The 25,773-nt window shown below is 37.0% G+C and overlaps 1 protein-coding gene across 1 annotated transcript in view; it reads left to right on the forward strand.

Moving 5' to 3' along the window:
- Window positions 1-2,381: 2,381 nt before the first annotated feature.
- LOC121739910 (protein dissatisfaction) overlaps window positions 2,382-25,773 on the forward strand; it is a gene marked incomplete at its 5' end in the record, with an annotated part of 36,560 nt that continues 13,168 nt past the window's right edge. Inside the window, 2 exons of the mRNA XM_042132517.1 lie at window positions 2,382-2,466; window positions 2,759-2,920. Coding sequence (XP_041988451.1) covers window positions 2,382-2,466; window positions 2,759-2,920 — 247 coding nt within the window. The remainder of the gene's footprint in view (window positions 2,467-2,758; window positions 2,921-25,773) is intronic.

A 25,773-nucleotide genomic window follows, 5' to 3' on the forward strand; every position in this document is an offset into this window, starting at 1 on the left:
CAGTCTTAGACTACGGTCATAAAATCTCTAAAACCGAGCACTAATGCGTTAAACATCAATAATTATTTGTAACAGTCTGTACAAGATTACTTACAAAAGCTTAAATTGGACGGAGTCATTCGTCACTCAGTCCCACATCACAAACTTCAGATCAACATGGAGCGTGTGTGCTCAGCTTCAACGTCTTAGTTTACTCGCCTATTCAATTAGCACGGTCCCTTTAAATGCGAAAGTGTGTCTGTCTGTCTGTTACCTCTTCACACCCAAACCTCTGAACCCATTTTGAAGACATAGGATGCTTTTTGTCTCGAAAAAATATTATATAGTTTCCGCGCGACAAACGAATTTTGGTCGTAGACAGACAGACACACTTTCGGATTTATAATATTAGTATGGATGTTGAATACAGAATATAAACAGATGACACCGGTGTGGATGACACCGTTTTTCATAGTTACAAAAAAAAATATCAAACTTGCTAAAATTTTCTCAGAATCAAATCAAAATATGAACATTATTTATCACAAATTTTACTTGTAACATTTCCTATTACTAATAAAACCTATAATGGTTAGATATTATATTAATTTGCTATGATGGCCTTTGTACACGGTGTATAGGCGCGTGTGGCGTTTCACACGAGTGGTATTTGTCGCGATTATGTTGGTTCGATGCCCGGGGCCTCACGCACCGCTGCCCCATACTCACCCTCTCCCCTGCCAAGGTAAATACATCATCTTACACTAATTAAAACTGGCAACTTTTTGCTATAATAACATTAAACAAAACGATATTTTGTTCAGAACCTAAATCAATCATAAGATTTAAAAAAAGCGAACGTTGCATGCCGTCGTCGGTGCAAAAATATAGGTACCTACATGAAATATTGGAAGAATATTAGTAGGACACAATTATTAGTATTTGCAAGGAGTTTGATTTATCAAAGTACTAACTATAGTACTCTATTTTAACTAAGAATTTATTTTGTGTTAAAAGAATCTTGCTTCATACCAAAACTGGTTTAAACTTTCCGTCGCATATATTAATCCATAGTACCAAGTCCAATATTTCAAACTTGAATTATACAGTACCCAAGTAAAATATAATATATCTATACGCTATAACGCCTAATTCTAGTTCACGAAAATAAATATTTTAGTAAAAAAGTATTAGAAAAAAGTAGCGTGCTGTTGTTAATGATCGGCTGATCGCATAAAAGTCTTTTGAGGAAAATCCTTTTGAAATTGTAAAGAGATAATTACGACACTTCACGGCTTTTCTTGGAGGCCTGAAAGACGATCTGTAAAGTCGTCTAAGTCCGTTTCAGCGAAAAAAAGATCTCTTCCTCAAAAAGGCTTCGCTGTATTAAGCTCGGCTTGCGCTGACACCGTTATTGCATATTCGTGTAAACGCAATTTATTTTTTTGCCTACAAACAAAAAGTTTATGATTTTAAATAAAAAAAAAACATAATATTCTTGATGACGTAAGTTATATCTACTTATCAACTTGGTTGGCTAGCAATTAAAATTCTCATTTTTAAAAAAATGTTCATTCTTTAAATGAAAGCCCATGTTTTTTTAAATTACTTACAGACAGTCAATGCAAAATTAATAAATACTAAATACGTAAATTGGTTTAGATCTTACCGAATTATATCAAAGTTGTAATTCTACAGACAGTACAATAACGCCAAACATTATCAATGAAGAAAAATCGCTGTTAATAAGATGTTGCAGCACTGTGTAAATGTATTTATTGATTCAGAGCGTTAAGGAAAAGGGTCTGAAGGGATGGTCGGAGTAAACACAACAAAAACACCACCGTTATTAGCGAGATTGTTGTAATCTGACTAATCTATTTTGTAAGGGAGACCATGAGAATCAAAGTATTTAGAAGCATCAATCGATTAAAGGATACTTTGTGTTGGTGTAATATGTGGTGAATATCAGAGTATGACGTCTTAGAATAGAAAAAAAAAGAGTGAAGGTCGCTTCGGTTTCTTGTAAATCATAATTATTATTACCAAAATATTATTTGTATGATTTTCTAAATGACCGAATAGCCTTGACAATATAACTATATAGTTATTTCTTCTTTATAGTTTCTCGTTATGACTTAAGCTCTGCTCAGAGAGAGTCTGGAGTAAGATAAGGATAGTATAAAGATGTATAAATGCTAGTGCGTACTAAAAACGTGATGACTGATGAGATGTTGTCGATGTTTTTTATTAGATTGACAGTTAAAAAAATTACTAGGTTTGTTTCATACGTCGTTTCAAACTTACCGAAAACCGAACTAATTCAAAGTCCTGCAATACCGATTATTCTTTGGTACGAGTATGTTAATTGATGTTAATACAATGCAATATGTTTGTTATGCACAGGGGATCGGCTTCTGGACATTCCGTGCAATGTGTGCGGGGACCGGAGCTCCGGGAAACACTACGGCATCTACAGCTGCGATGGTATGTACGAAATCGATGTGATATCTGAACGGTGAACACCGTCTGTTAACATGGCAACGCGTATTGCTGTAGCAATCTGTCTTGTCTTGTGTATAGCGACTTTAGTCTCTATCGAGCACAATCGGAAAGGAAAATTTAATACGTCGAATTTTACGTCGTTTTCTACATGACGGACACCTTTGGCGAGACGGAACATATCCAAATCATAAATACGAAGTTATAAACATCCCGTTATATTTTAAAACCTTATATAAAAGCACATTCTTCATCAAGTAAAAAATGTTGTACACAGGGTGTTCGGGGTTCTTCAAGCGGTCGATCCACCGGAACCGCGTGTACACATGCAAGGCCGGCGGCGAAATGAAGGGCCGCTGCCCCGTCGACAAGACGCACCGCAACCAGTGCCGCGCCTGCCGCCTCGCCAAGTGCTTCCAGGCCAACATGAACAAGGACGGTGAGTACAGACTACAGAGCCGCATCCTGAACGCGTCCCGAGAACAAGGTCAGCGGGTACAAACTTCAGAACCGCGCCTGCCGTCTGGCCGAATGCTTCCCAAAAAGAATAAAGACGGTGTACAGAGTCGCAACTGCCACCTCGCCAAATGCTTCTAAGCCAACATGAATAAGGACGGTAAGTACAGACTACAGACTCCTGGACAAATTAATAAAAACGCCAACAAGAACAAGGTCAGCGGGTACAAACTTCAGAAACGCGCCTGCCGTCTGGCCGAATGCTTCCCAAAAAGAATAAAGACGGTGAGTACAGACTACAGAGTCGTACCTGCCGCCTCGCCAAGTGCTTCTAGGCCAACATGAATGAGGACTGTGAGTATAGAAGTACATTGAATAAGACTCACCCATTGTAGTGTCGCGCCGCTCGACAATTTTAGGCCCAAATAATATTCATTTCCTGACAAGGTAAGTACATGGTAAGTTCTCAGTGGAGCTCAAAACACACCGAAACCGTAGAGAGTGTAAAAGATGCATTACAAAAGCCCGTGGATTTAACAAGTGCTTTCATTCTGTAAACGGAGAATAAGGGCCTGTTTCACCACTTCCTGATAAGGCTATCCACCAATTAACTTGACAGATCAAGTAGAATCTGTCAAAAAAGTTGTGAATAGCCTATTAGGCACTTTATCAGAAAGTGGTGAAACAGGCCCTTAATGTTCTTAACCTATCTGCCACAGAAACGGTAAATACTAAATAAATACACTTTTTTTTTGCTTACTAATAAATAATAATAAAAATTAGCTTAATATGAACTATTTTAATACTTAATAGTATTGAGTTTTAAGATATATTTTAACAAAGGCGCTAAACTTGAGCTGCGTTTTGTATTTTATAGTTAGTTATTTTGTGTGACGTCATCTTTATAAAATTGTGCTATTTAAACTTGTTCAATTGTTAAAATAGTTACAATATAATTAAATTATTATGATATACGAAGATATTCAGTATCGGTGAACATTGCACAAACTGTAGCAATGTCTACGGCGGCGGCGGCGGCGGCGCTACGGCGTAGCTCGTAGCACATCTGTAGCATCTCGTAGCATATTGTAATTTTCACAGCTAACCGCGGCGTATAGTTTTGATCGTCCAAAAATCTTTTTATATAACCTACTCATATCTTATTATTATATTTTGTGAACTGGTAAATGGCGAATAAAAAAAAGTAATGAAGAAAATTAGGGACAGTAGTAAACATATAGTTTTCTAAGATGTACTTTTAACTGTTTAAGGATTACTAAGGAGTAGTAGACGAAAAATTACCGATTCTCGCGAAAATCAAAATCCATTTTATAGTAAATCATAACTCGATAGGTATCGCATTGTATAGGGACAGTATAATGGAACAATTTGTACGTGCACAGCGGGCGTCATGTCCGCTGAAATATTGGGTGAAATAAAACTAGCCGTCCTCACACATCGCCGGCTGATCCTATCTGTCATTATGTCACTTCTATAGATCCAATATTGTGGGTGTTGTCAGCCTTTGTCGCTTTTATTTATTACGCCTGTCGATGCTCTCGCGAACAAAAACGTACGTGGGGATTTTACATACGGTGTTTTTGTGTTGACAGATTTCTATGTAAATACCATTCGAGTAGATGTGTGGTAGATGATTTGTACAGTAGTATAAAATAAGGCGTCATGCTTGGCAATTCATATCGAGCTGTACCTTAATAAGGCATCACTATGACTTTCTTAACTAATATTTGTATTTCTAACTACGATGTTATAAACCTACGATACGATCAATTTAGTGGCTCTTCATCTTGACGCGATCTGTAATACCCCATCAAACTATTCTAATAATATTCAACTAAAATATAATTTGTAGCTGAGAATTGATCCAAATCTGTTTAATTAGGGTTTCGTTACATTGAATATTCATGGAGGCCGTGTCGGCCGTAAGTCGGGCAGAGCTCATGTGACGAAGCTCCGCTCTCGTCGGGCTCACAATAAAATATTTACCAGGGCTGTCACCTCCAGGCTTTTAAATCACAATCAATTATTTACTGCCTGATAGTGCATGACTTAATTAACTTGTCGTGTAGCAGTGTACGTGGCAGTATGTATTTTGGTCGCATCTACCTGAATATGTGTTACATTCTAAATATAGGTAATGAATGTCTGTGTCTAAACATGTAGCTATTGTGAAATGAAGACTAAGTTTAATAATTCTATGAAATTATGTCAGAATGTATAGTTATATATTTCAATATTCATAATATGAGTTACTAAGCTACTAAAACTACTAAGCCGGTCACCTAGTTCGTAAAATTGTCGCGCTGCTATCTCAAAGCAAGATAGCCGAGACGAAAGACAAAGACAAGTTGCGATCAATTGCTGGATCACCACATATTCGGTGACAAAAAGCATTTATTGCCATATACAAATTACTTACTCACAGTTAAGATTTACCTTTTCTCCGCTGACGCACAGCAGACGGCAAACAACGAGTTACTAGCCTATTTACGTTTCGTATATAACATACCGCATAGCCCTGGCGAAGGCTGCGGTCTCGCCGCAGGTGCTCGGCGCTAAATTATTCAGGAGCATCACTTTGTGCCGCCGCGGCCCGGATTACCTTTATATGTTTACTCGCGCGCAATTATACGCCCTCACGAAACTTAACCGCCGCAGACTCTACTTCCACAAATCACTCCTTAGATGTATATCAATATTTACATGTAAGTTGAGTTCTCGTAAGGTCTAGTATGATGTTATATAGTCTTGGATAGATAGGTTAGATGTTGTAAGTTTCAAACGATACAAGGTATGCGTTAGTACACATGTCCTGTAACTTTATATACAAGCATCAAACTTCAAATGATTTCGACTAGCAGTATCGCGGTGACTTCTGCGAATTCATGATACGTGGTACATTGTCTAGTCGCATAGACAGACTAGATTAGAAACAATAATATCAAAAATGTCTAGGATCTGACATAAGGCAGTACTAGAGCGACGCTTGTCTGTGTCAAATCCAATACATCCTACTAATATTATAAAGGCAAAAGTTTGTTTGGATGTATGGATGTGTGGATGTGTGGATGTATGGATGTTTGTTACTCTTTCACGCAAAAACTACTGAACGGATTTTAATGAAACTTTACAATAATATAGCTTATACATCAGAATAATATATAGGCTACAATTTTAATCGACTTTCAAAATGGGGGAGGTGTTATGTTCGTTTTCTTATATTCAACGATTACTCCGCCGTTTGTTAACCGATTTTCAAAATTTTTCTTTTGGTATATATACCCTATAGGGTATCATCCCAATTTGGTATTATATTCACAAAAGTGGTGATCTGATGAAGGATGCATAAGTAATCGAGGGAACTCCTCAATTTTTTATGGAAATTTATATGCAAACATGTGGTAACTTCGGTTTCGTGAGAAGTATTCTAAGCATATGCTCCCAACAAGTAAGATTTTGCACCGAGGTATACCTGGTATACCGAAGGTATACCTGGTTCGGAAGGTGCTGAGAGAATTCCTGATTCTTTATAGATACAAGTTTGGGAGTTTCGGCGTGGTTTTAAGAACGGAAAGCATATGCTACTATGCAAATTACATTCATCATCATCATCATCACTACCATATTAACCCTCGGTTGTCGCGCTTTCAAAATAACGCCGTTGGTCACCTGGGGTCTTTGAAAGCCCGAAAATTAAATGACATAAAAATGGCATAAAGTTATATATTTCTTCACCTTTTTATCTATATTATTATTTAAAACAATAATAATCAGATTCAATCAAAAACTTAATAATATTTTGAAGATTATTAATCTAAACACACAATTTAAAAATACAAGTCAAAAAATTTCAGCTGGAGACTGTAAGATTGGAAAATTGAAAAAAAATCAAAATTATTTTATGATTGTAGTAAAACATGAAGATAACTGAAATAACAGTTAAATTTCCTATAACTTAGCCTGCAATTTAAAAAGCTAAGTCCAAATAACATATAAACTATTAAATGTTAAACATTGACCAATTATCAGCATCAAAACCTACTATATTTTATATATTTTCCTGTTATAACACTTAGCACGTATCATCATTTCGGTCTCGGTAGCAAAATATGAATTTTTGGAAAAGTACGTCTAACGCTTCTTCTAAGTGACATAAAACAATAAGAACCAACACACGATGATTTTTATTGATTTATTATTAAAATACAATGAAAATCACGAAATAAATCCATTTCGCTGTGAAAACTGTATGAAAATATCAAATCAAATATAGTGACGCGGTTGGTCACCTGGGGTCTTTAAAGACCCCAGCGTGAATAAACGCATATGTAACACACAACACATGCACGTGAGCTCAGACGAGTGGCGATTATATTAAAATATAATTCCTTTTAGGAAGCTACCTAAAGAGAGGAGTTGCTACGATTAATTTAAATATAGTTTTATCACGTTTTCGCAAACTCCGGGCTTTTAAAGACCCCACGCGACCAACCGAGGGTTAATAATAATATGGTATAACCAAACATCGTCCCATGGTTATTATGAATTATGAGCCTATAATTGTCATTGGTACTTTTCATAGTCTTTAAGATCGAGACTCGAGTTTGTCAAGCGATAATTGAAAAAAATCTATACTTAATATTATAAACCTGAAGAGTATATTTGCTTGAACGCGTTAATCTCAGGAACTACAGGTCCGATTTAAAAGCTTATTTCAGTGTTAGATAGCTAATTTATCGAGTAAGACTATAGGCTATATATTATCACGCTAAGACTAATGCGACCGAAGAAACTCAGGAAAATGTGGGAAAAACGTGGGAAATATTAGAAATTACGAACTACTGGAGCAATTTTTATGGCAATATTTGGCACAGATATAGAGTAGACCAAGTGAAGGAGTAGGGACATAAGAGCTATTTTATGGGAAAATATACGGTTTCCGTAAAATGCCTAATTTATGCGGGCGAAGCCGCGCGGGAGATCTAGTTTAAAATAATGTATAACTTCACCATCGAAATTATCGAATACCAGTCGACTAAGAACCCGGGTAAATTTATTATTAACCGATCACTTTCTCGATACCAACCGCAGCTGAATTGTTCATGAGCCCGAGCTATATTCTTCTCTCTTCCTTCAGGTGTTGTAAAGGCGTTTAAAATCATTATTTTATCGAGATATGGCGAGAAAAGGGAGCCGATGCGTTTTTCTATGTTTTTAATATTTTCCTTTACAAGATGATTATGCTCGTTAAATATTTATAATCAGAAAACTCTCGTTGCCATCTCTGGGAAGTGGGTATAGCATTACATAATGCGGTCTCTCCATGATGAACAGGATATTGCGAACATGTAAAATGGTTTGTTCGACTTTAATTGCCCATAATCAACTTGATGTATATGTATAGAATGATCTCGATTGTGCATATGGTAGATACTAGACAGGACACAGGTGTCTACAAAACACAATCATGATGGTTATCATGGTGCTGACTGCTTCAGACAATCTTCTCAGAATAATTAATACAAAAATATCACTCCCGTCTTTCCGTCTGATCAAATATACGTAATCCCCAATTTAACTTCACAGAATTAAATTAAAATGGAAGCCGCTATGGAGGAGGGGCTTTTACACTGACTCGCTCGCTTTTTCTTAAACTTCTTAAAAGTTAAGGGGTTTATATCAAAAAGCTCTCGATTTTTCGTATTAAATATTTACGGTCTGAAGGATTGATTCGATTTCATTTTGCTACTATTAACGTGTTACTAGGCTGAATACTTTTAAATTTTTCGAGGCTTAAACTTTTTAATTTGCATAGTTTTAGATTTTTTTATAAATGATTGTATGCTATAATTATATAGGTCGCACTTATACTTTAAGTAGGTAAGCAATTTCTAACTTTTAATTTATTACTTCAGTGACTACAATATCTGCAGATGACGTATTAATGCAAGGCTAATAAGTTAATATTTGTTAATTGTACGAAAGATTATCATAAGGTATTTTAATGTTCATTTAAATCAATGGGCGAGCAACGCTATAATATTATGTAAGTAAGTATTTTCAAAATTTTATTTATAAATTGAGTAGCTAAAAATCCGTTTTAAAATTCATAAATACATTTTACACAGCTTTAGGCAATTATCACGATAAAAACTTATTATGAAGTGTCACGAAGACGAGTACCGTGGCCGCCGTCGGCTCGACAAGGGGCAAACTTTTCAATTACCGCTATGTCATGTAACCCCGCAGCGGGTTAAATTAATTCTCTCCACTTCACAAAAAGATTCACCTTGCCTCCTCTCTGCTCCCACTCCTCTCACCACCCCCTCGACCAAACGTTTTACTTTTTTTAATTTCCCCCGATATTTTCTGACGCTCGCCCGTAACATACTGACGTTTCACAATATTTATTTTTAATTTCACGGTTTCCGCACAGAATCTGAATCAACGGTACGCTAACCTTTTTGCGAAGTCCTTTGTTTTAAAAAACGTCCAAAACCGTAATGAATTCTCAGTTACTTTACCCGCTTTACCTTTGTATTTATTAGAATTTAGACGTGTAAAAAGGTAGATTGTTGAGAAAATTTTCAAGGTTTGTTTACCGACCTTTATTTAATGTACAGTGTACCTTAGAGAAATTTGAAATTATGAAATGAAAAAAATTGAAATTTTTAAATCCATACTAATATTATAAATGCGAAAGTATCTCTGTCTGTCTGTCTGTCTGTCTGTCTGTCTGTCTGTCTGTCTGTCTTGCTTTCACGCCAAAACTACTGAACGATTGCAATGAAATTTTGTATACAGTTATTCTAGAGTCTGAGAAAGGACATAGGCTACATTTTGATGTGGGAAAATATCTTATTTCCATGAAAATTTCGATGAAAATGAATTCGCATTGCGCGTGGCCAGCGCTCATCCCGGGGGTCCTGGATTCGAGTCCCGCAGGCGGAACAAAAAGTTTTCAATATTCCTGGGTCTTGGATGTGTATTAAAATAAAATTTCAAAAATCTTAAACATATTTTATGTATAATATTATAAAAAATCCAGAAATATATCGATGGAATGAACATTTTAGTTCTAATACGATTCAACAGATGGCGTTTTATTTTTTACTTTATTGTAACACTAGCTGTTGCCCGCGACTTCGTCCGCGTGGACTTTAGTTTATAGCGCGCGGTGTCAACAAAATTTGTGTCAAATTTAAAAACTTTTTAAAACCCTGGTAAGTGCTTCCGGTGTAGCGCGGCCCTTAATTAATCAAAATACCCAAAAACAGCTATGCAGTGTGCACAGAATCTATACTAATATTATAAATGCGAAAGTATCTCTGTCTGTCTGTCTGTCTGTCAGTCTCGCTTTCACGCCAAACGCCAAAAGTATCTCTGTCTGTCTGTCTGTCTGTCTGTCTGTCAGTCTCGCTTTCACGCCAAACGCCAAAACTTCCGAACCGATTGTGAAAGCCTGAGAAAGGACATAGGCTACTTTTTTTACTGGAAAAAAGGGTTGTAAGGGGGTGAAAATGCGTAAATTTGTTCAAATTAAGTTAGTTCCAACAATTCATAATAGATGGCGCCGTGCGTCTTCTACATCGCGCTGACGCTTGCTCAAAAGTCTTTCTATAAGACGTGGTATCATCTTTTTAAGTTTCGATTTTTTTCGATTGTTATATCTATTCTACGGTATTAAATAACTCAGTACTTTATCTGTGCAGTGACGTAACCTTAAATCTATCAATGATAAATAGTTTATGGGTAAAGTTGTGTAATTGGAGGGCTAAATAAGTTTTAAAATTTGGCATAAAATATAAAGTTTAATATAAAAAAATGAAATACTTATTGTGTGCACACTGCACAGCTGTATTGATTTAAGGGGTACCAGGGTTTTTTTATAAAAGCTTTTGACACCAATTTTGTTGACATCGCGCGCTATAAACTGAAGTCCACGCGGACGAAGTCGCGGGCAACAACTAGTTTAGAACTATATATGTACGGTGTCATAAATCATACCGTAGCATTTTTTACTTCACTATGCATTTTACCGTCAGTACGCGTTCATAATCAGTAAGCACCGCGCATGCTCCCTAGCTTCTTCTTTGTCCATCCCATGTCCCCAGTTTATCTGGGGTCGGGTCTTCCTGTACGTTTGCGCCAGAATTTTCTGTTCTGGGTTGTCTCAGTAGTTAGGCTTTCCTAGTCCATCTCTCTCTTGATGTTGTTCTACCAGATTGCGGGTGGTCTTCCTGGTCTCTTGTACACGTTTGGTATATTGAGGACTTTCTTTACGGCGTAGGCATCGTCTCTTCTTTGTATGTGACCGTACCATCCCAGTCTGGACTCTGACTTTTTCCACAACAGAAGCTACCCCGAACGGGCCCCTTTAATTTACTCATTGCGGACTTTATCTATGCAGGTTACACCATCTGAGCATCTTCATCTCATTCACGTGCAGTTGTTGTTCGTGAGCTTTTTTCATAGTCCAACATTCCACACCATAGGTAAGAGCTTACCACGGACTTATAAACTTTACCCTTGATTTTGATGCGCATTCTAGGGTCACATAGAACGCCAGTTAAAGACCACCACTTGAGCCATGCTGAATTTATACGGTGTTGGACATCTTAGTCGGCGTTTGTATCTGATGTTAGGATGGATCCAAGATACTTAAAGCTCTCTACCTTCGGGAGTGCTATGCCGTCTATGAACACATTATTGCAAGCACTTTCCGTTCCTTCGTAATTACATTCCATGTATTCTGCCTTTTTTTTAAAGTTTTAGTTTCTCTATTCTATCTACGCGCATGCTCCCTAGCACCTTTATATATCAATCTTATGTGGGACAATAAATAAAATTATATGTTCGGGAACACATTTGGTTTCATTAGCCAAGCCCCCACAATATAGTTAGTATATTATAATATCAACTAAGTATACATATTTAATTCATACACCTGTAACCATAACATGCCTAAAAAGTAAAAATATAATAAGTTAACATTAATTGTCTCAACAACTTACAATATATTATATAAAAAATCGGCCAAGTGCGAGTTGGACTCGCGCACGAAGGGTTCCGTACTATTATAGAGCGAAAGTAGAGAAAAATTTGTGATTTTTTGTATTTTTTCCTTAATTATTAATTTTATTTTAATTTTATTATTAAATATTAAAGCACACATATTTTTGAGAATTTTGTGAAAATTTCAAGTGTCTACATGTTGCCATTATAAATTACGAGCCAAAAAGGCCAAAAAAAATGATGTTTGTTGTATGGGAGCCCCCCTTGAATATAATAATAATAATAATAAAATTTTATTACCATAGATAACAGTTTACAGTAACCAACAGTTCTGGCCCCCACGCTAGGCGAAGACTGTCCTGTGGGGGAGTTTATATTAACTTTATTTTGTTTTTATTAGTAAGTATTTTTTGTTATAGCGGCATGCACTAGAAATACACAGTCTGTAAAAAAATCAGAAGTCTAGCTATAGCGGTTCTTGAGATACAGCCTGGAGACAGACAGACAGACGGACAGACATCGAAGTCTCAGTAATAGGGTCCCGTTTTTACCCTTTGGGTACGGAACCCTAAAAATATTAACTTAGCAATAAACTGTACTACAGTCTGATCATTAGGTATACCTATGCTAGATCATTTAAGTGTGAAGACTCTATTCTACACCCAGCAAATACTTAAATATAAACAAAATATACTCAAGCTCAAGCCCCACTCGAAATGAACCCATTGCGTGTTACGGAACCCTAAAAATATTAACTTAGCAATAAACTGTACCACAGTCTAATCATTAGGTATACCTATGCTAGATCATTTAAGTGTTATGGAGACCTTATTCTACACCCGGAAAATACTTAAATATAAACAAAATTTGCTCAAGCCCCACTCGAAATGAACCCATTGCGTGTTACGCAGTAGGCAGCGTGTCGGATCGCGCTGATCGCAAGGAGTTAGGAGTTCAACACGTGTTCACACCTCTGACCGCGACCCCTCCGGAGGGTGCACTACTATTGTTGTAAAATTTGTTATGCTAGTGAAGATGCAATTAAGAGTGAACAATAATTATTTTTAATAGTTCTGTTTTGTTGTTTACCTTTGTAGGTGTAATTGAATTTTTAATGGTGGCGCAAAAATGAATTACTTAGCTGATTCTGGTTGCTGTTTTTTGCAATAGTATTTTTTATTTAAACGTTTGATTCAAATCTTCAAATGCTCATGAGCTGCTCATAATATTAAAAATGTAAGTGAATTTCTGTAAGAAATTACTACGTACAAACTGCTAATTTGTATGCACTATGTGGACTGTAGACAACAATTTTATATGTAGCACTTAAAATTAAATAATTTTAATGTCGTTGTCACATTCTACGTCCACAAGCAATAGACAAAATTGCTTTCATCTAAAAAAATAACCCTACAAACATTAGATAATGGCTAATTTCAATAAACCGTAAAATAATACCATCCCTAATTATATCGAACAACCTCTTAAATAGGTACAAATTTAAATTAATATTTTGCTTCCCTCCCGTGGGTAAATCTTTCCCATTTAATTAGATGTCGTGCGTGAACATATTAAATTATTGCACGCTCGAAACGTTTAAAAATGAGCATTATGATAAACTGATGCATCTGCCATTAATGATACTTTTTTCTATGATCTACGCGTTAGTTAATTAGTTCCCGCGTTACGTGGGCTCATGTGGGGTGTGAGGATTTGGAATTGATTCGGTATTATTTTTTGTGTACCTATAGTTTAATTACGTAGTGGTTATTATATTATTTTTAACCCCCGACAAAAAAGAGGGGTGTTATAAGTTTTAAGTTTGACGTGTCTGTCTGTCTGTCTGTCTGTTTGTCTGTGTGTGTCCGTGGCATCGTAGCATCCAAACGGGTGGACCGATTTTGATCTAATTTTTTTTTGTTTGAAAGCTGACATGATCGAGAGTGTTCTTAGCTATAATTCATCATCATCAGCCTGCTCAGTCCTGGACAATCAGGGTTTATATGGTTCATGAAAGGCCGTTAGCAACTTGTAGTCGTTTGATGGGTTTAATATTTCATTCTAGTTCGTGATATTTGTGAATATACAATATACGTATACACATAATAATGGTAAGTTGACCTGGTGCTGCAGCATCACCTGGTAATCAATAGGATATCCAACTCCTCGCCAACTAAGAGCAGAGGTTTCGTGTTTGGGCTCATTTTAATTGTGACAACCAGTAAAAAGTAGATAAAGTATAAACAGTAAATATTTACATGCTGCTGCTGCAGCATCACCTGGATTCTATAGGAACCGAGCTTCGTATGAACCCAAAGTGGAGGTTTCATGTTTGGGCTCATTTTAACGGCCTCATCGAAAAGGACATTGACAGATGGTAATCATGAGAATATGATTCTGTTGATAGGAATTATTCTGCACTATAACCAACACAAGTTTAAAAAGTATGAAATAAAATTAAATTAAGAAATTTACAAAAACCCCCGCCAAAACAACTTTAAAAAGTAATGAAATAATATTTACTGCCTTTAAGTTCAAATAATTCCTAACTTGTGTAAAGTAATATTTTAGTCTATAATTGTTGTCAAGGTGTGTCGGGGGACCGCTAATGTAGATGTTTGATTTCACTTAACAAGTTTAAGGACACACACAATTCACAGCGATCTGAATCGAGATAGGTAATCAGCGACTTGGCAGTTGTAGGTTGTAGTTTACTTGGCGGTCCCCCGACACACCGTGACAACAATTATGGACTAAAATATTACTTTACACAAGTTAGGAATTATTTGAACTTAAAGGCAGTAAATATTATTTCATTACTTTTTAAAGTTGTTTTGGCGGCGGTTTTTTTAAATTTCTTAATTTAATTTTATAGATGATTTTATTCGTTCCAAAAAGAATTGCAAATCTTCACAGATTCTCATACTCGTATCACTTGTATGTAGATAATGTTTATCAAATATTTTCGGTCCTTATTGAATTTTTGTTTATCCACATATTCGCCGGCTACATCTATTCGGTTCCGGTAAAACAATGTTTCAGTTTTACAACTTATAAACTTTATTTACGTGGCGAAGCGCCCGTCGCACTCCCAACTTGTTCGGAGCTCCGCGATACCGCTGGCGGATACATCGTCAACTTTTTACAACTCGCTCCACAAACTGTTGCGACATATTTTTGCATTTATTTTACGAATTCAAACGGGAATGCAACGAAATGTACCCTCGATTTTATACCGAAGGTGAGTTTTATTTGGAACTATGATTAGAATCATGAGTCCGCAACATTTTATACAAATGTGGACATCTACCAAGCATTAAACAGTACTAAAGCCTCTATAAAGTTCTATATGCATAGCTACCTTTACCTACAGAACATTTATGCTACGGTACACAAACTCTTTCAAATATTCAGTTCTATGAACAGAATTTTGATCTTATTAATATTATCATGCTCAAGGAAATGTACCAAGTGTCTTAAGGGGTAAATATCATAATCGTCGTGTAACTCTACCTGTGAAAAAATACACAGGTAGAGTCCGTGTCCGAGCTCGGGGAGATATCAACTCGGATAATTCTCATATTTATGTTTGTGCACTCAAAAATATTTTCCGGATCGCTACTCCTCACCTGTGAGCTCCGAGGAAATATATTCTTTAAGTCGGGTGACGGTAAGGAGTAATATCGTGCGCAGGTGTAACTAAGCGTGGGAGCCGGTCCATCTGACGCGCCCCCTCTGCCTCTTCGCTGCCCTCCGCCCTCTCTGGCTCGTTAATGATGATGTGCTCAGCCAGCAGACTATTTCACTTCTGAATACATCTTTCTCACTTTTGATCTCGCGTCCCTGTCCCTCCCGCGGGGTGGCCTCGCTCCGTCCCCCTCCGTCTAGATTCGCCTGGTCGCATCCACCTAGTCAATTCGACAAACGCGTATCTACTTTGTGTCGGAAATGTAATGGAACAAATGCGGCGGGAATTAGCGTCGAAACGAATGTCGGAGCACGGGGTCGCTCTCTCACAGGATATTTTCCGCGCAATGATTTCAATGCACATACACCGAATGGAATATCGTCGAATTACAGCTGGAGGAATAAGCTCACCTGAGGATCTATAGCTTACGTTTATAGGTCCTGTATTCTATAGAGATTAGAATATAATGAAATAGGTTATAGAAACTAGTTGACAATAATAATAATAATAATAATTGTAGGCGTCAGTTTAATACCCAGACTATAATTCGAAAGTGTATATGCCTTTTACCTTTTTATGCTTAAGACGTTATATTTTATGATTTGGATCGGTATATGTACCTACATATTTTGAGTATCGAAAAAATTGCCTGGCGTTTCCCGCACACTTAGCGAAATTTTCTGATAAATTCTAAATATTGCCTTTCTATTGAGGTATAACCTAAGATTGTATGAAAATAGGAGCTTAACCGTAGAATATCGCTAGTCACTCCGCTCGCATTACGTCCTTAACTCTACGTATCATGACGGTGCTGTATTCCGCTTGATATCTCTATGTCCAAAATTATGTGGAGTAGATACGAAGTACGAATGTATTTAAACGTTTTACTTTAGCTCATGTTTTGTATTTGATAAAAAAAACCGGCCAAGTGCGAGTCGGACTCGCGCACCGAGGGTTCCGTACAAACCTGCAAGGTTTACAAAGTTCGTTCATTACGACAATCGAGTCATAACTATGGTATTTTTATTGCAAAATGAAATTCATAACATTACAATGGGGAAAGATGGAGGAGCATAAATTTAAGACAAAGATCTCTTTATCGTTTAAGTAATCCTTTATTTTAGAATTTTTCCTTTATGTGTGCTATAAAACGTTGCTTCATGCCAAATTTCAAGATTCTAGGTCGACTGGAAGTACCCTTTAGGTTTTGATTCCCTTGCGAGTACTTGCGAGTTTCAAAATATGCAGCTTAAATTGCTGTTTCTTTTGATTGCGTTGACATAGAAGTTTGATTTTGTTACAGCTTAAAGGTATTATAGACCTGAGTATTTGGTATGAATTTCAATTTAATACCTCTACGCGTTTATGAGGAAATGGGTAGTAAGTTTAAAATTATTTAAAAAAAATATATTATGTGATGTAACTAAAAATTTATGGTTTTCGTAATTTTTCCTTTATCTATGCTATAAGACGTTGCTTCGTACCAAATTTCAAGATTCTGAGTTCACGGGAAGCACCCTGTAGGTTTTGATTCCCTTGCAAGTGTCGAAAATTTGCGACATAAACGGCTGTATCTTTTGATTGCGTTGGCTTAGAAGTTTGATTTTTTCACAGCTTCAAGGGACAGTAGACCTGAGTAATTGATATAAATTTCAGCTTCATACCTCCACGCGTTCCTGAGAAAAAGGGTCTTGACAGACGGACGGACGGACAGACGGACAACAAAGTGATCCTATAAGGGTTCCGTTTTTTCCTTTTGAGGTACGGAACCCTAAAAATATGTATCTACTTACCGGTGTTTGTTATTTTGAGCAATGAATTTTTGACCTTGTTAACCTTTGTTACCTTTTTTTCGTAATCTAACATGTGATCAATTCAGGAAGTTGTTTAGTTTGATCCTTAAAATTAAAGGTATTATAGGAATTATCATTTAATTGTCATGATTAAATCGGAAAATTACGTAAGGAATCGGAAAAGTACATACACTATACAGTACAAAATTTAGTCGTGTCAGAACATTAACAGAAACGTTGTCATACATCGTACAAATCTTTTGCTTACTGTCTATGCTGATGCCTGCCGTCTATATAATATATGTTATTGTTCAAATATTATACTCTTTCAGTTTTCATTTTTGGACGTGGGAGAGCCATGCTTCGGCACGAATGGACCGGCTCGACCGGAGAAATACCACGCGGGCTCACAGAAAACCGACGTGAAACAGTGCTTGCGCTGTGTTTCGCTGAGTGAGTGAGTTTACCGGAGGCCCAATCCCCTACCCTATTCCCTTCCTTACCCTCCCCTATTACCCTATTCCCTCTTAAAATGCCGGCAACGCACCTGCAGCTCTTCTGATGCTGCGAGTGTCCATGGGCGACGGAAGTTGCTTTCCATCAGGTGACCCGTTTGCTCGTTTGCCCCCTTATTTCATAAAAAAATGATAATTTCAATACTAACATAATACATAACATGTAATATAACTAAAGGCATACAAGTAAACCTATTGACCATTCACCAATTCGGCTTCGTGAAGCTTTCATAGGCCAGGAGGCGGCGGGATTATTGGGTCATTAATCACACCCCCCACCCCGGCTACCCCGGCCACCCCGGCCACCTCCTGAGCTGCGGTGTGCCGGAATATCGATAAATATTATATTACTAGATATTGCTTGCAACTTCTCTTCTTGCGTTCGATTATAGCGATATATATTCGACGACCTCCGTGGCTCAATTGTCAGAGTGTGTGCCAACTCAAGCCGGGGGTCGCGAATGTAATAGGTATGTACCATCCAGGAAATTGATTCCTAGGCATTTGACAGACCAATCATTTTGTCGGATCATGTCAATTCAATGTAAATTGTGATCTGTCAGCTGGGTTAGACGTAACGCGACATAACTACGTAGGTCCCCCATCTGCCTAGGAATCAACGTCTCTGATAGTACCTAGTAGTGATTAAATTTTACATATTCAATACAGGTATTTTACAAGTATCGACAAAGTAAGCGCAGCACTACAATATCGACCGAAGAGCGCCATTTACACGAGCACATTACGTAGATGTATAGCTGAGATCTGCACTACGGTCTACGCCGTAGCCGACTGTAACGTAGTACCGGCTTTGTTCTCAAATGTTACGTTTTATACAGTCCAAAAATTTGGAACCTAGAAAAGGTTTAACTGTAGATTTATGTAATAGACAATAGACATGGCATATCGCGGGGAAAAGAGTGGCCAAATAAGCTATTCATTAATAAGCATAATATAAAGTTTAATATTAGCTTTACGTTATATATATATTTTTTTAATGAAATAAGGGGGCAAACGAGCAAACGGGTCACCTGATGGAAAGCAACTTCCGTCGCCCATGGACACTCGCAGCATCAGAAGAGCTGCAGGTGCGTTGCCGGCCTTTTAAGAGGGAATAGGGTAATAGGAGAGGGTAGGGATGGGAAGGGAATTTGGGAGGGTAGGGAAGGGAATAGGGTAGGGGATTGGGCCTCCGGTAAACTCACTCACTCGGCGAAACACAGCGCTAGCGCTGTTTCACGCCGGTTTTCTGTGAGAACGTATCTATACTTATACTTAATATAATATTATAATGCGGAAGAGTTTGTTTGTTTGAACGCGCTAATCTCAGGAACTACTGGTCCGATTTAAAAAAAATGTTTCAGTGTTAGATAGTCCATTCATCGAGGAAGGCTATATGCTATATTTTTATCACGCTAAGACTAGTAGGAGCGAAGAAATAGAGGAAAATGTAGAAAAACGAGAGGAAATCATTTGAAAGGGCTTACCTCAAGAACTACTGTAGCAATTTTTCTGTTATTTGGCACAGTTAAGAAGTAGACCACGTGAAGGATCATAGACTTTTTGTGGACTAATTTGTCTGTGAAATATCTAATTTACGCGGGCAAAGCCGCGCGGAACGTCTAGTATTAAGATAAATGGAGATTTTTTTTCCTTGTGTGAAGAGTTTTTTCTATCAAACCTACATAGCTCTTTAGTTTTAAAATATTAAATGGTGTAAGCATGCAGCCATCTATTCGATTTTCAAACACAACGGGTTTATTAATTGAAATTTTGAGGTTCCTAAAATATTGAATCCTGAATTTAATAACAATATTTAATAATTAATTTTAATTAACTTTGTATGATAAATAACTTAATTTAAGTTTTATAACACAAATGTTTTTAATTTTACCAACTACTTAATATGATCCCTACCTTTATTGATAAGACTCCTACACACATGACACAGTACTTAAACATGTAGGCAAGTAAGTAAGAAATAAATTTTATCAAAGGGGGACTTCTGGTCGGAGCAAAATGTTTGAAGTTAAATCTCTCTTTTATATAATCAAAAGGTTATTCATGTCAAACCATTTACAAGGAGCTTACTCAGTTAACGCCTCCGTGGTCTAGTGGTATAGAGCACGGCTCTTGACTCGGAGGTCGTGGGTTCGATTTCCGCGTTGGAAACATGTTATTTTCAAGTTTGGTTAGGACAATGCAGGCTGATCACCTGATTGTCTGACAAGTAAGATGATCCGTGCATCGGATGGGCATGTAAAAAGTCGGTCCTGCGCCTGATCTCTCGCCAGTCGTGTCGGTCGTCCGTCCCACTGGGTTATGAGAGTAAAGGAATAGAGAGTGCTCTTGTGTACTGCGCACACTCTTGGGTACTATAAAATTACTCCTGCGTAGCTGGGCTGGTTTCAATGAAACCGGCCACCGTCACCGAAACCGGTGTGGGAGCTATTATTATTACTCAGTAATTCCTGTTGCAAAATTATACAAATATTTTTTCGTAGATACAAAATTTACTTAAATATTATGATAATAACAACTAACAAGACATATAAATTATAAAGTAACTTATTAAAAATTATAAGTTACTTATTAAAAATTATAATTAAATAATTACATAATTCTTATTAATTCTATAGGTGTTGGGTACTGAAAGATTATTAGGTTTATTATATTATGTATCTACCTCATACCTGTATTACGAGTACATTGTTGCCTTCTAATAGGGACGTACTTAAGTAATGTTATTACAGCAGTAAGACAAATAAATTTAAAGATATAGAGGCGATAGTAACAAGTCAACACATCGAGATCAAACTTCGTTTAAACCTCTTCGTAATGTAATTAAAATCTAGCTTATCCGCGTTACACTGGAAGACCCCTGAATTGTTGGCTATTTCGTAAATCCAAGGGAAAATAACTCGTAAACCTTTCATCGAAGGGTTTAATTTTGATGGTCACGATGCGTAAAAGGCAGGGTGGAAGCCGAGAAAAAAGCACGTGTTCTATTTGGGATTACACGCGCCCCATAAACAAAGGTTAACAGTTGCGTATAGTTATGGAGTATGATACATGTTGACTGTTACTATAATAGCCTATTTCGCTTTGGGCTATATTCTGCATGCTCTACAAAGTGATTCTTATATTGCCTACATTATTATAAATTTGGAACATTTGAGAGCTTATAATATTTATGTTGCGCATTATTATAATATGGGAATGCTTGGTTTAGATTTGAAGTTGAACTTCAGTAACTACATAATATTACAATATATCTATCTACATGTATACAAGAATATTGATTAAAAAAAAATAAGTTTTAATTTAAGTCAAGATTGTAGTTAATTATTGTAATTGGGGTGACCCGTTGTAATTAACTTTAATAAATAAATAAATAAATAAATTTTATAATTAAATCTGAAATAATCGTCTCGAGTCAATTATACAGCTGAACTTTTTCAGCTTTAAAGGTAAAGCTCTACCTGAGGCGTACAGTCGTACAATTTTGTTTCTGAACAGTACTGAAGCATAAGCTAGAGACAAAGTGGAATTCGCATATTATGTATCATTGAAACCCTTTATAGTGTTTAAGCCGTGCCTCGTCCACTATTCTGTATAAGCCGTGCTCGGCGCGGGAACGAGCGTATGCAGCCGCCATGTGCCCGCACAATGCCCGCATTCTCATGGACTCAGCCTCGGTAAGCTGATTGCGTGACGTCATTATACTTAGGGCTGTGCACACTGTTTAACTTTTTATGTGCGCTCGGTAACCGGGGGGCATGTGAGATTAAAAACAAATTAAAAAATAATAGAGAATTTCGCAATTGCGCGAGTCAAAATTGGATGTTATTGACTTGATGTTGTTTTTGTAGATTGCCTTTTGGTTGTAAAAATGTATGTTAGCGTTTTTGAAGAGGTGCAGTCGTAACTGAATATTATATCTTACATAGATAGTGGTCTTCTTTCAATCTATTTTTGGGCGTATATTGTCGCGTTGCTTACTTTGTACGATGCTTGTCATGTCGTGCATTCAAGAGAATCTCCCGACAAAAAACTATAATTTTACTGCCATTAAAAGTATCTATTCCTAACCTAGCCTAGCCTCTGAACACATTATTTAGAGGAGCTGTGGAATATCTGAACATATTATTCCACAACTCCTCTAAACTTTCCTATACGTTTGAAGTCTCTCATATAAACATATCTCTTAAATAAACTTTTATTGGTAATCAATATTAGTATATTATGTTGTCATGAATGTGCCCCTGCACTCGGTGTAATGTATAGGTGATAGGCCGTGATCCTGGCTTACCGTGCCGCGCCGGGCGCCGACGGCAGCGTATAAACGGCTCACAGCTCTATAATCCCATGTGTTAAACAACGCCCAAATAACGCTTAGCCAACACGTTTATATACGCAAAAATGGACTTTCGAACTTTGTAAATACTTTTTTTGTAGTGTAAGTTTTAGAACTTCAAAATCATCTTAAAAATACAAATGATATTATCCAGTTTTTATGGTATTATTAATCTCTACAATTAAAACCCGAATTGAACATTTATAACATAATTCTAGCTTTTTCCTGTGGCTTCGATAACGTGGAATGTATATTACATTTAAATTCTAAAAATCGGCCAAGTTCGAGTTGGACTCGCGCATGAAGGGTTCCGTCAACTGCCTAGGAATTAATTTCCTCGATGGTACATAATTTGTAAAAATTTCATCAGAAGAAGAGACAGGAGACAGACAGATGGACGTCGGACAGACAACGATGTCTTAGTAAGTAGTGTCCCGTTTTTACCCTTTGGGTACGGAACCCTAAAAGGACATGCCTTTTTAACAATTTTAACAATCCAGGGTTGCAACTTGAAAATAGGAATACTTTTGACTTTGTGAAAATATAATATTACGAGCTTTTGCCCGCGGCTTCGCTCGCGTTAAGAAGTATTACTATATATACAAACTTTCATCCTCTATTTGAACCCCTTGGGGTTGGAATTTATCAAAATCCTTTCTTAGCGGATGCCTACGTCATAACATCTACCTGCATGCCAAATTTCAGCCCCATCCGTCCAGTGGTTTGGGCTGTGCGTTGATAGATCACTATGTCAATCAGTCAGTCACCTTTGAGTTTTATATATAAAGATGACTATCGCAGTTTCTAGCTTTAATGGACTAATGGCGCTAATTTCAGGAACTCCTGGTTCGAATAGTAAAATTGTTGTTGTTGGATGGTCCATCATAATGGATGGAATATGAATGGTGGGAATCCGACCATAGATATACCATCCCAGGAATGGTATATCTATGGTACTGTTACATCCCTAGTTAGTTAGAACATTCCGTTTACTTACGCATTTCTATATTAAGTATTCGATATTTTTCCGTTTGCGTTGCAGTTTTCGTTTAGTATTCATTCTAGTTCAATTTCTCAGTCAGTTAGATTCTGGAAGCCGGGCAAGTAGGTGTGGGAAGTCGTAGCTTAAAGTGTAACTAATTTAATTTTGGGTTAATAAATTAATTTAGGGTGAACTTTTGATTTTTTTTAAAACTGACACAGAGGGTGCTGCAAAACAAATTGGTGTCAGAAGTGGGATGTAATTTGATCCCGTAAAAAGTCTAGAAAAATTAGACCAGGGATCACGAACCCGTGGCACCCGTATTTTAAAGTTTTTGGTCGACGGTAAGACTCCGCCACCGAAGGCGCGAGCCCGCACCACGTTTTTGGACGACAGTAAGCCTCCGCACCTCTGCGCGAGCCTGCTCCAACTGGTCCACACACTCGGACGACGGTCAGCCTCAGGCCCTAGCCTCAGCCCGCTCCAGCTACAACCCCACGAGGACTTCGGTCTGCCCCAGCAGTTTCAACAGCGGTGCTGTGCTGTCTGGGCCGCTCCAGTCGCCAGGGTCACATCATCGGCCCCCAGCTCCGGGTAAAGCGTAGCCTCTGCACGCGACTACGGCTCCACTCCAGTCTCCACGGCATGAAGGTTATCGTCGTGTTCCTGTGAGTGTTTTCTAATTTTTCTAAATCCTCTGTTTCTGCTATATTCAGGAAATCGTGCTAAATCTATAAAGTGTTCTAAATTGTGAAGTGAATTCAAAATCAAATTTTACAAACTCTTAAGTCTAAAACAATTCTAAATCCTAGTTTATTCTACACATTACGAGTTCACCAGAATGCCTTTTGGGTTGAAAAACGCCCCAGCCACGTTCCAGCGGTTAATGAATACCGTATTATCAGGTCTACAATGTCTAGATTGCTTCATTTATCTTGATGACATTGTTATTTTCAGCCAAAATTTACAAGATCACATTGAAAAATTAAAACGTATTTTCGACAAACTTCGTCAAAGCAATTTAAAGCTTCAGCCAGATAAATGCGAATTTCTTCGACATGAAGTCGCTTATCTTGGTCATATCATCACCGATAAAGGTGTCACTCCGAATCCTGATAAGGTCAAGGCCGTTTCCTATTTTCCAGTTCCCAAAAATCCTAAAGACATCAAATCCTTTTTAGGTCTTATAGGCTATTATCGCCGTTTCATTGATAATTTTGCTAAGCTTACTAACCCTCTTACGTGTCTCTTAAGGAAAGATGCTGTATTCCACAGCAACAAGCATTCGAATTTTTAAAAGAAAAATTAATCTCTGCTCCTCTTCTTCAATGTCCCGATTTTTCACAACCTTTTAACGTCACTACAGACGCTAGTAACTATGCTGTAGGCGCAATTCTATCTCAAGGTCCCGTAGGCAAGGACAAACCTATAGCATACGCCTCACGAACTTTAAATAAGCCTGGAGGCAATTATTCTACGACGGAAAAAGAACTCCTAGCTATTTTATTTGCTGTTAAAACTTTTAGACCATACTTATATGGTAATAAATTCAAAATCGTTACGGATCATAGACCACTTGTTTAATGTAAAAGATCCAGGTAGCAGACTCATTCGCTGGCGCTTGAAACTCGAGGAGTATGACTACGAGATTGTTTATAAACAAGGTCGTCTCAATTCTAATGCCGACGCTCTGTCTAGGTCAATTTAATAATCAACTTCCAATTTCTAATTCTATTATCGAAGAATGTACTCAAGGTTTACATTTATCTAAATTAAATAATATTGCGTGTCCAGTTTCTCTAGATTTCGACAATTCTATTCCGCATTGCGAAGAAATTTTATCGCAGTTAGAAAATGCTGACGAATTACTAAATTCTGAACGTGAGCCGTTCACAATTAAACATTATAATTTTAAAGATAAAAATTACTATTTCCTTTTTACTAAAGTTCATCATTTTCATGAAACTCAATTTAATTAATAGATTATAAAGATATTTATAATCTATTAATTAAATTAAGAAATATTTTAGTCGATTGCCAAAATATTACGGATCTTGCTATTTCAGATTTTTTAGATCCATTTTCTAAGTTATCTTATACTAAAATTTACAATATGATTTCCTATATTTTTCATAATACTAATATTAAAATTTATATTTACAAAAATCAATTGATTTATCCTACTCCGGTAGAAGTTCCTAAAATTTTAAAGGAAAATCATGATTCGCCTATTGCGGGTCATCCAGGTTCTCAGAGGATGTACAAAAGAATTAAAGCCAGTTATTACTGGAAAGGTATGCGCTCTGATATTGAGCATTATGTTAAAAAATGCAAACTTTGCCAAATCAACAAGCCTTTACGTAAATCTAATAAAGCTCCAATGGAGATAACTTCTACTTCTACAATTTGAGAGATTAGCTCTCGATATTGTAGGCCCTCTGCCCGACGCGGGTTTCCAAAATTTT

The sequence above is a fragment of the Aricia agestis genome, chromosome 2 (genome assembly GCF_905147365.1).
Source record: "Aricia agestis chromosome 2, ilAriAges1.1, whole genome shotgun sequence".
NCBI lineage: Eukaryota > Metazoa > Arthropoda > Insecta > Lepidoptera > Lycaenidae > Aricia > Aricia agestis.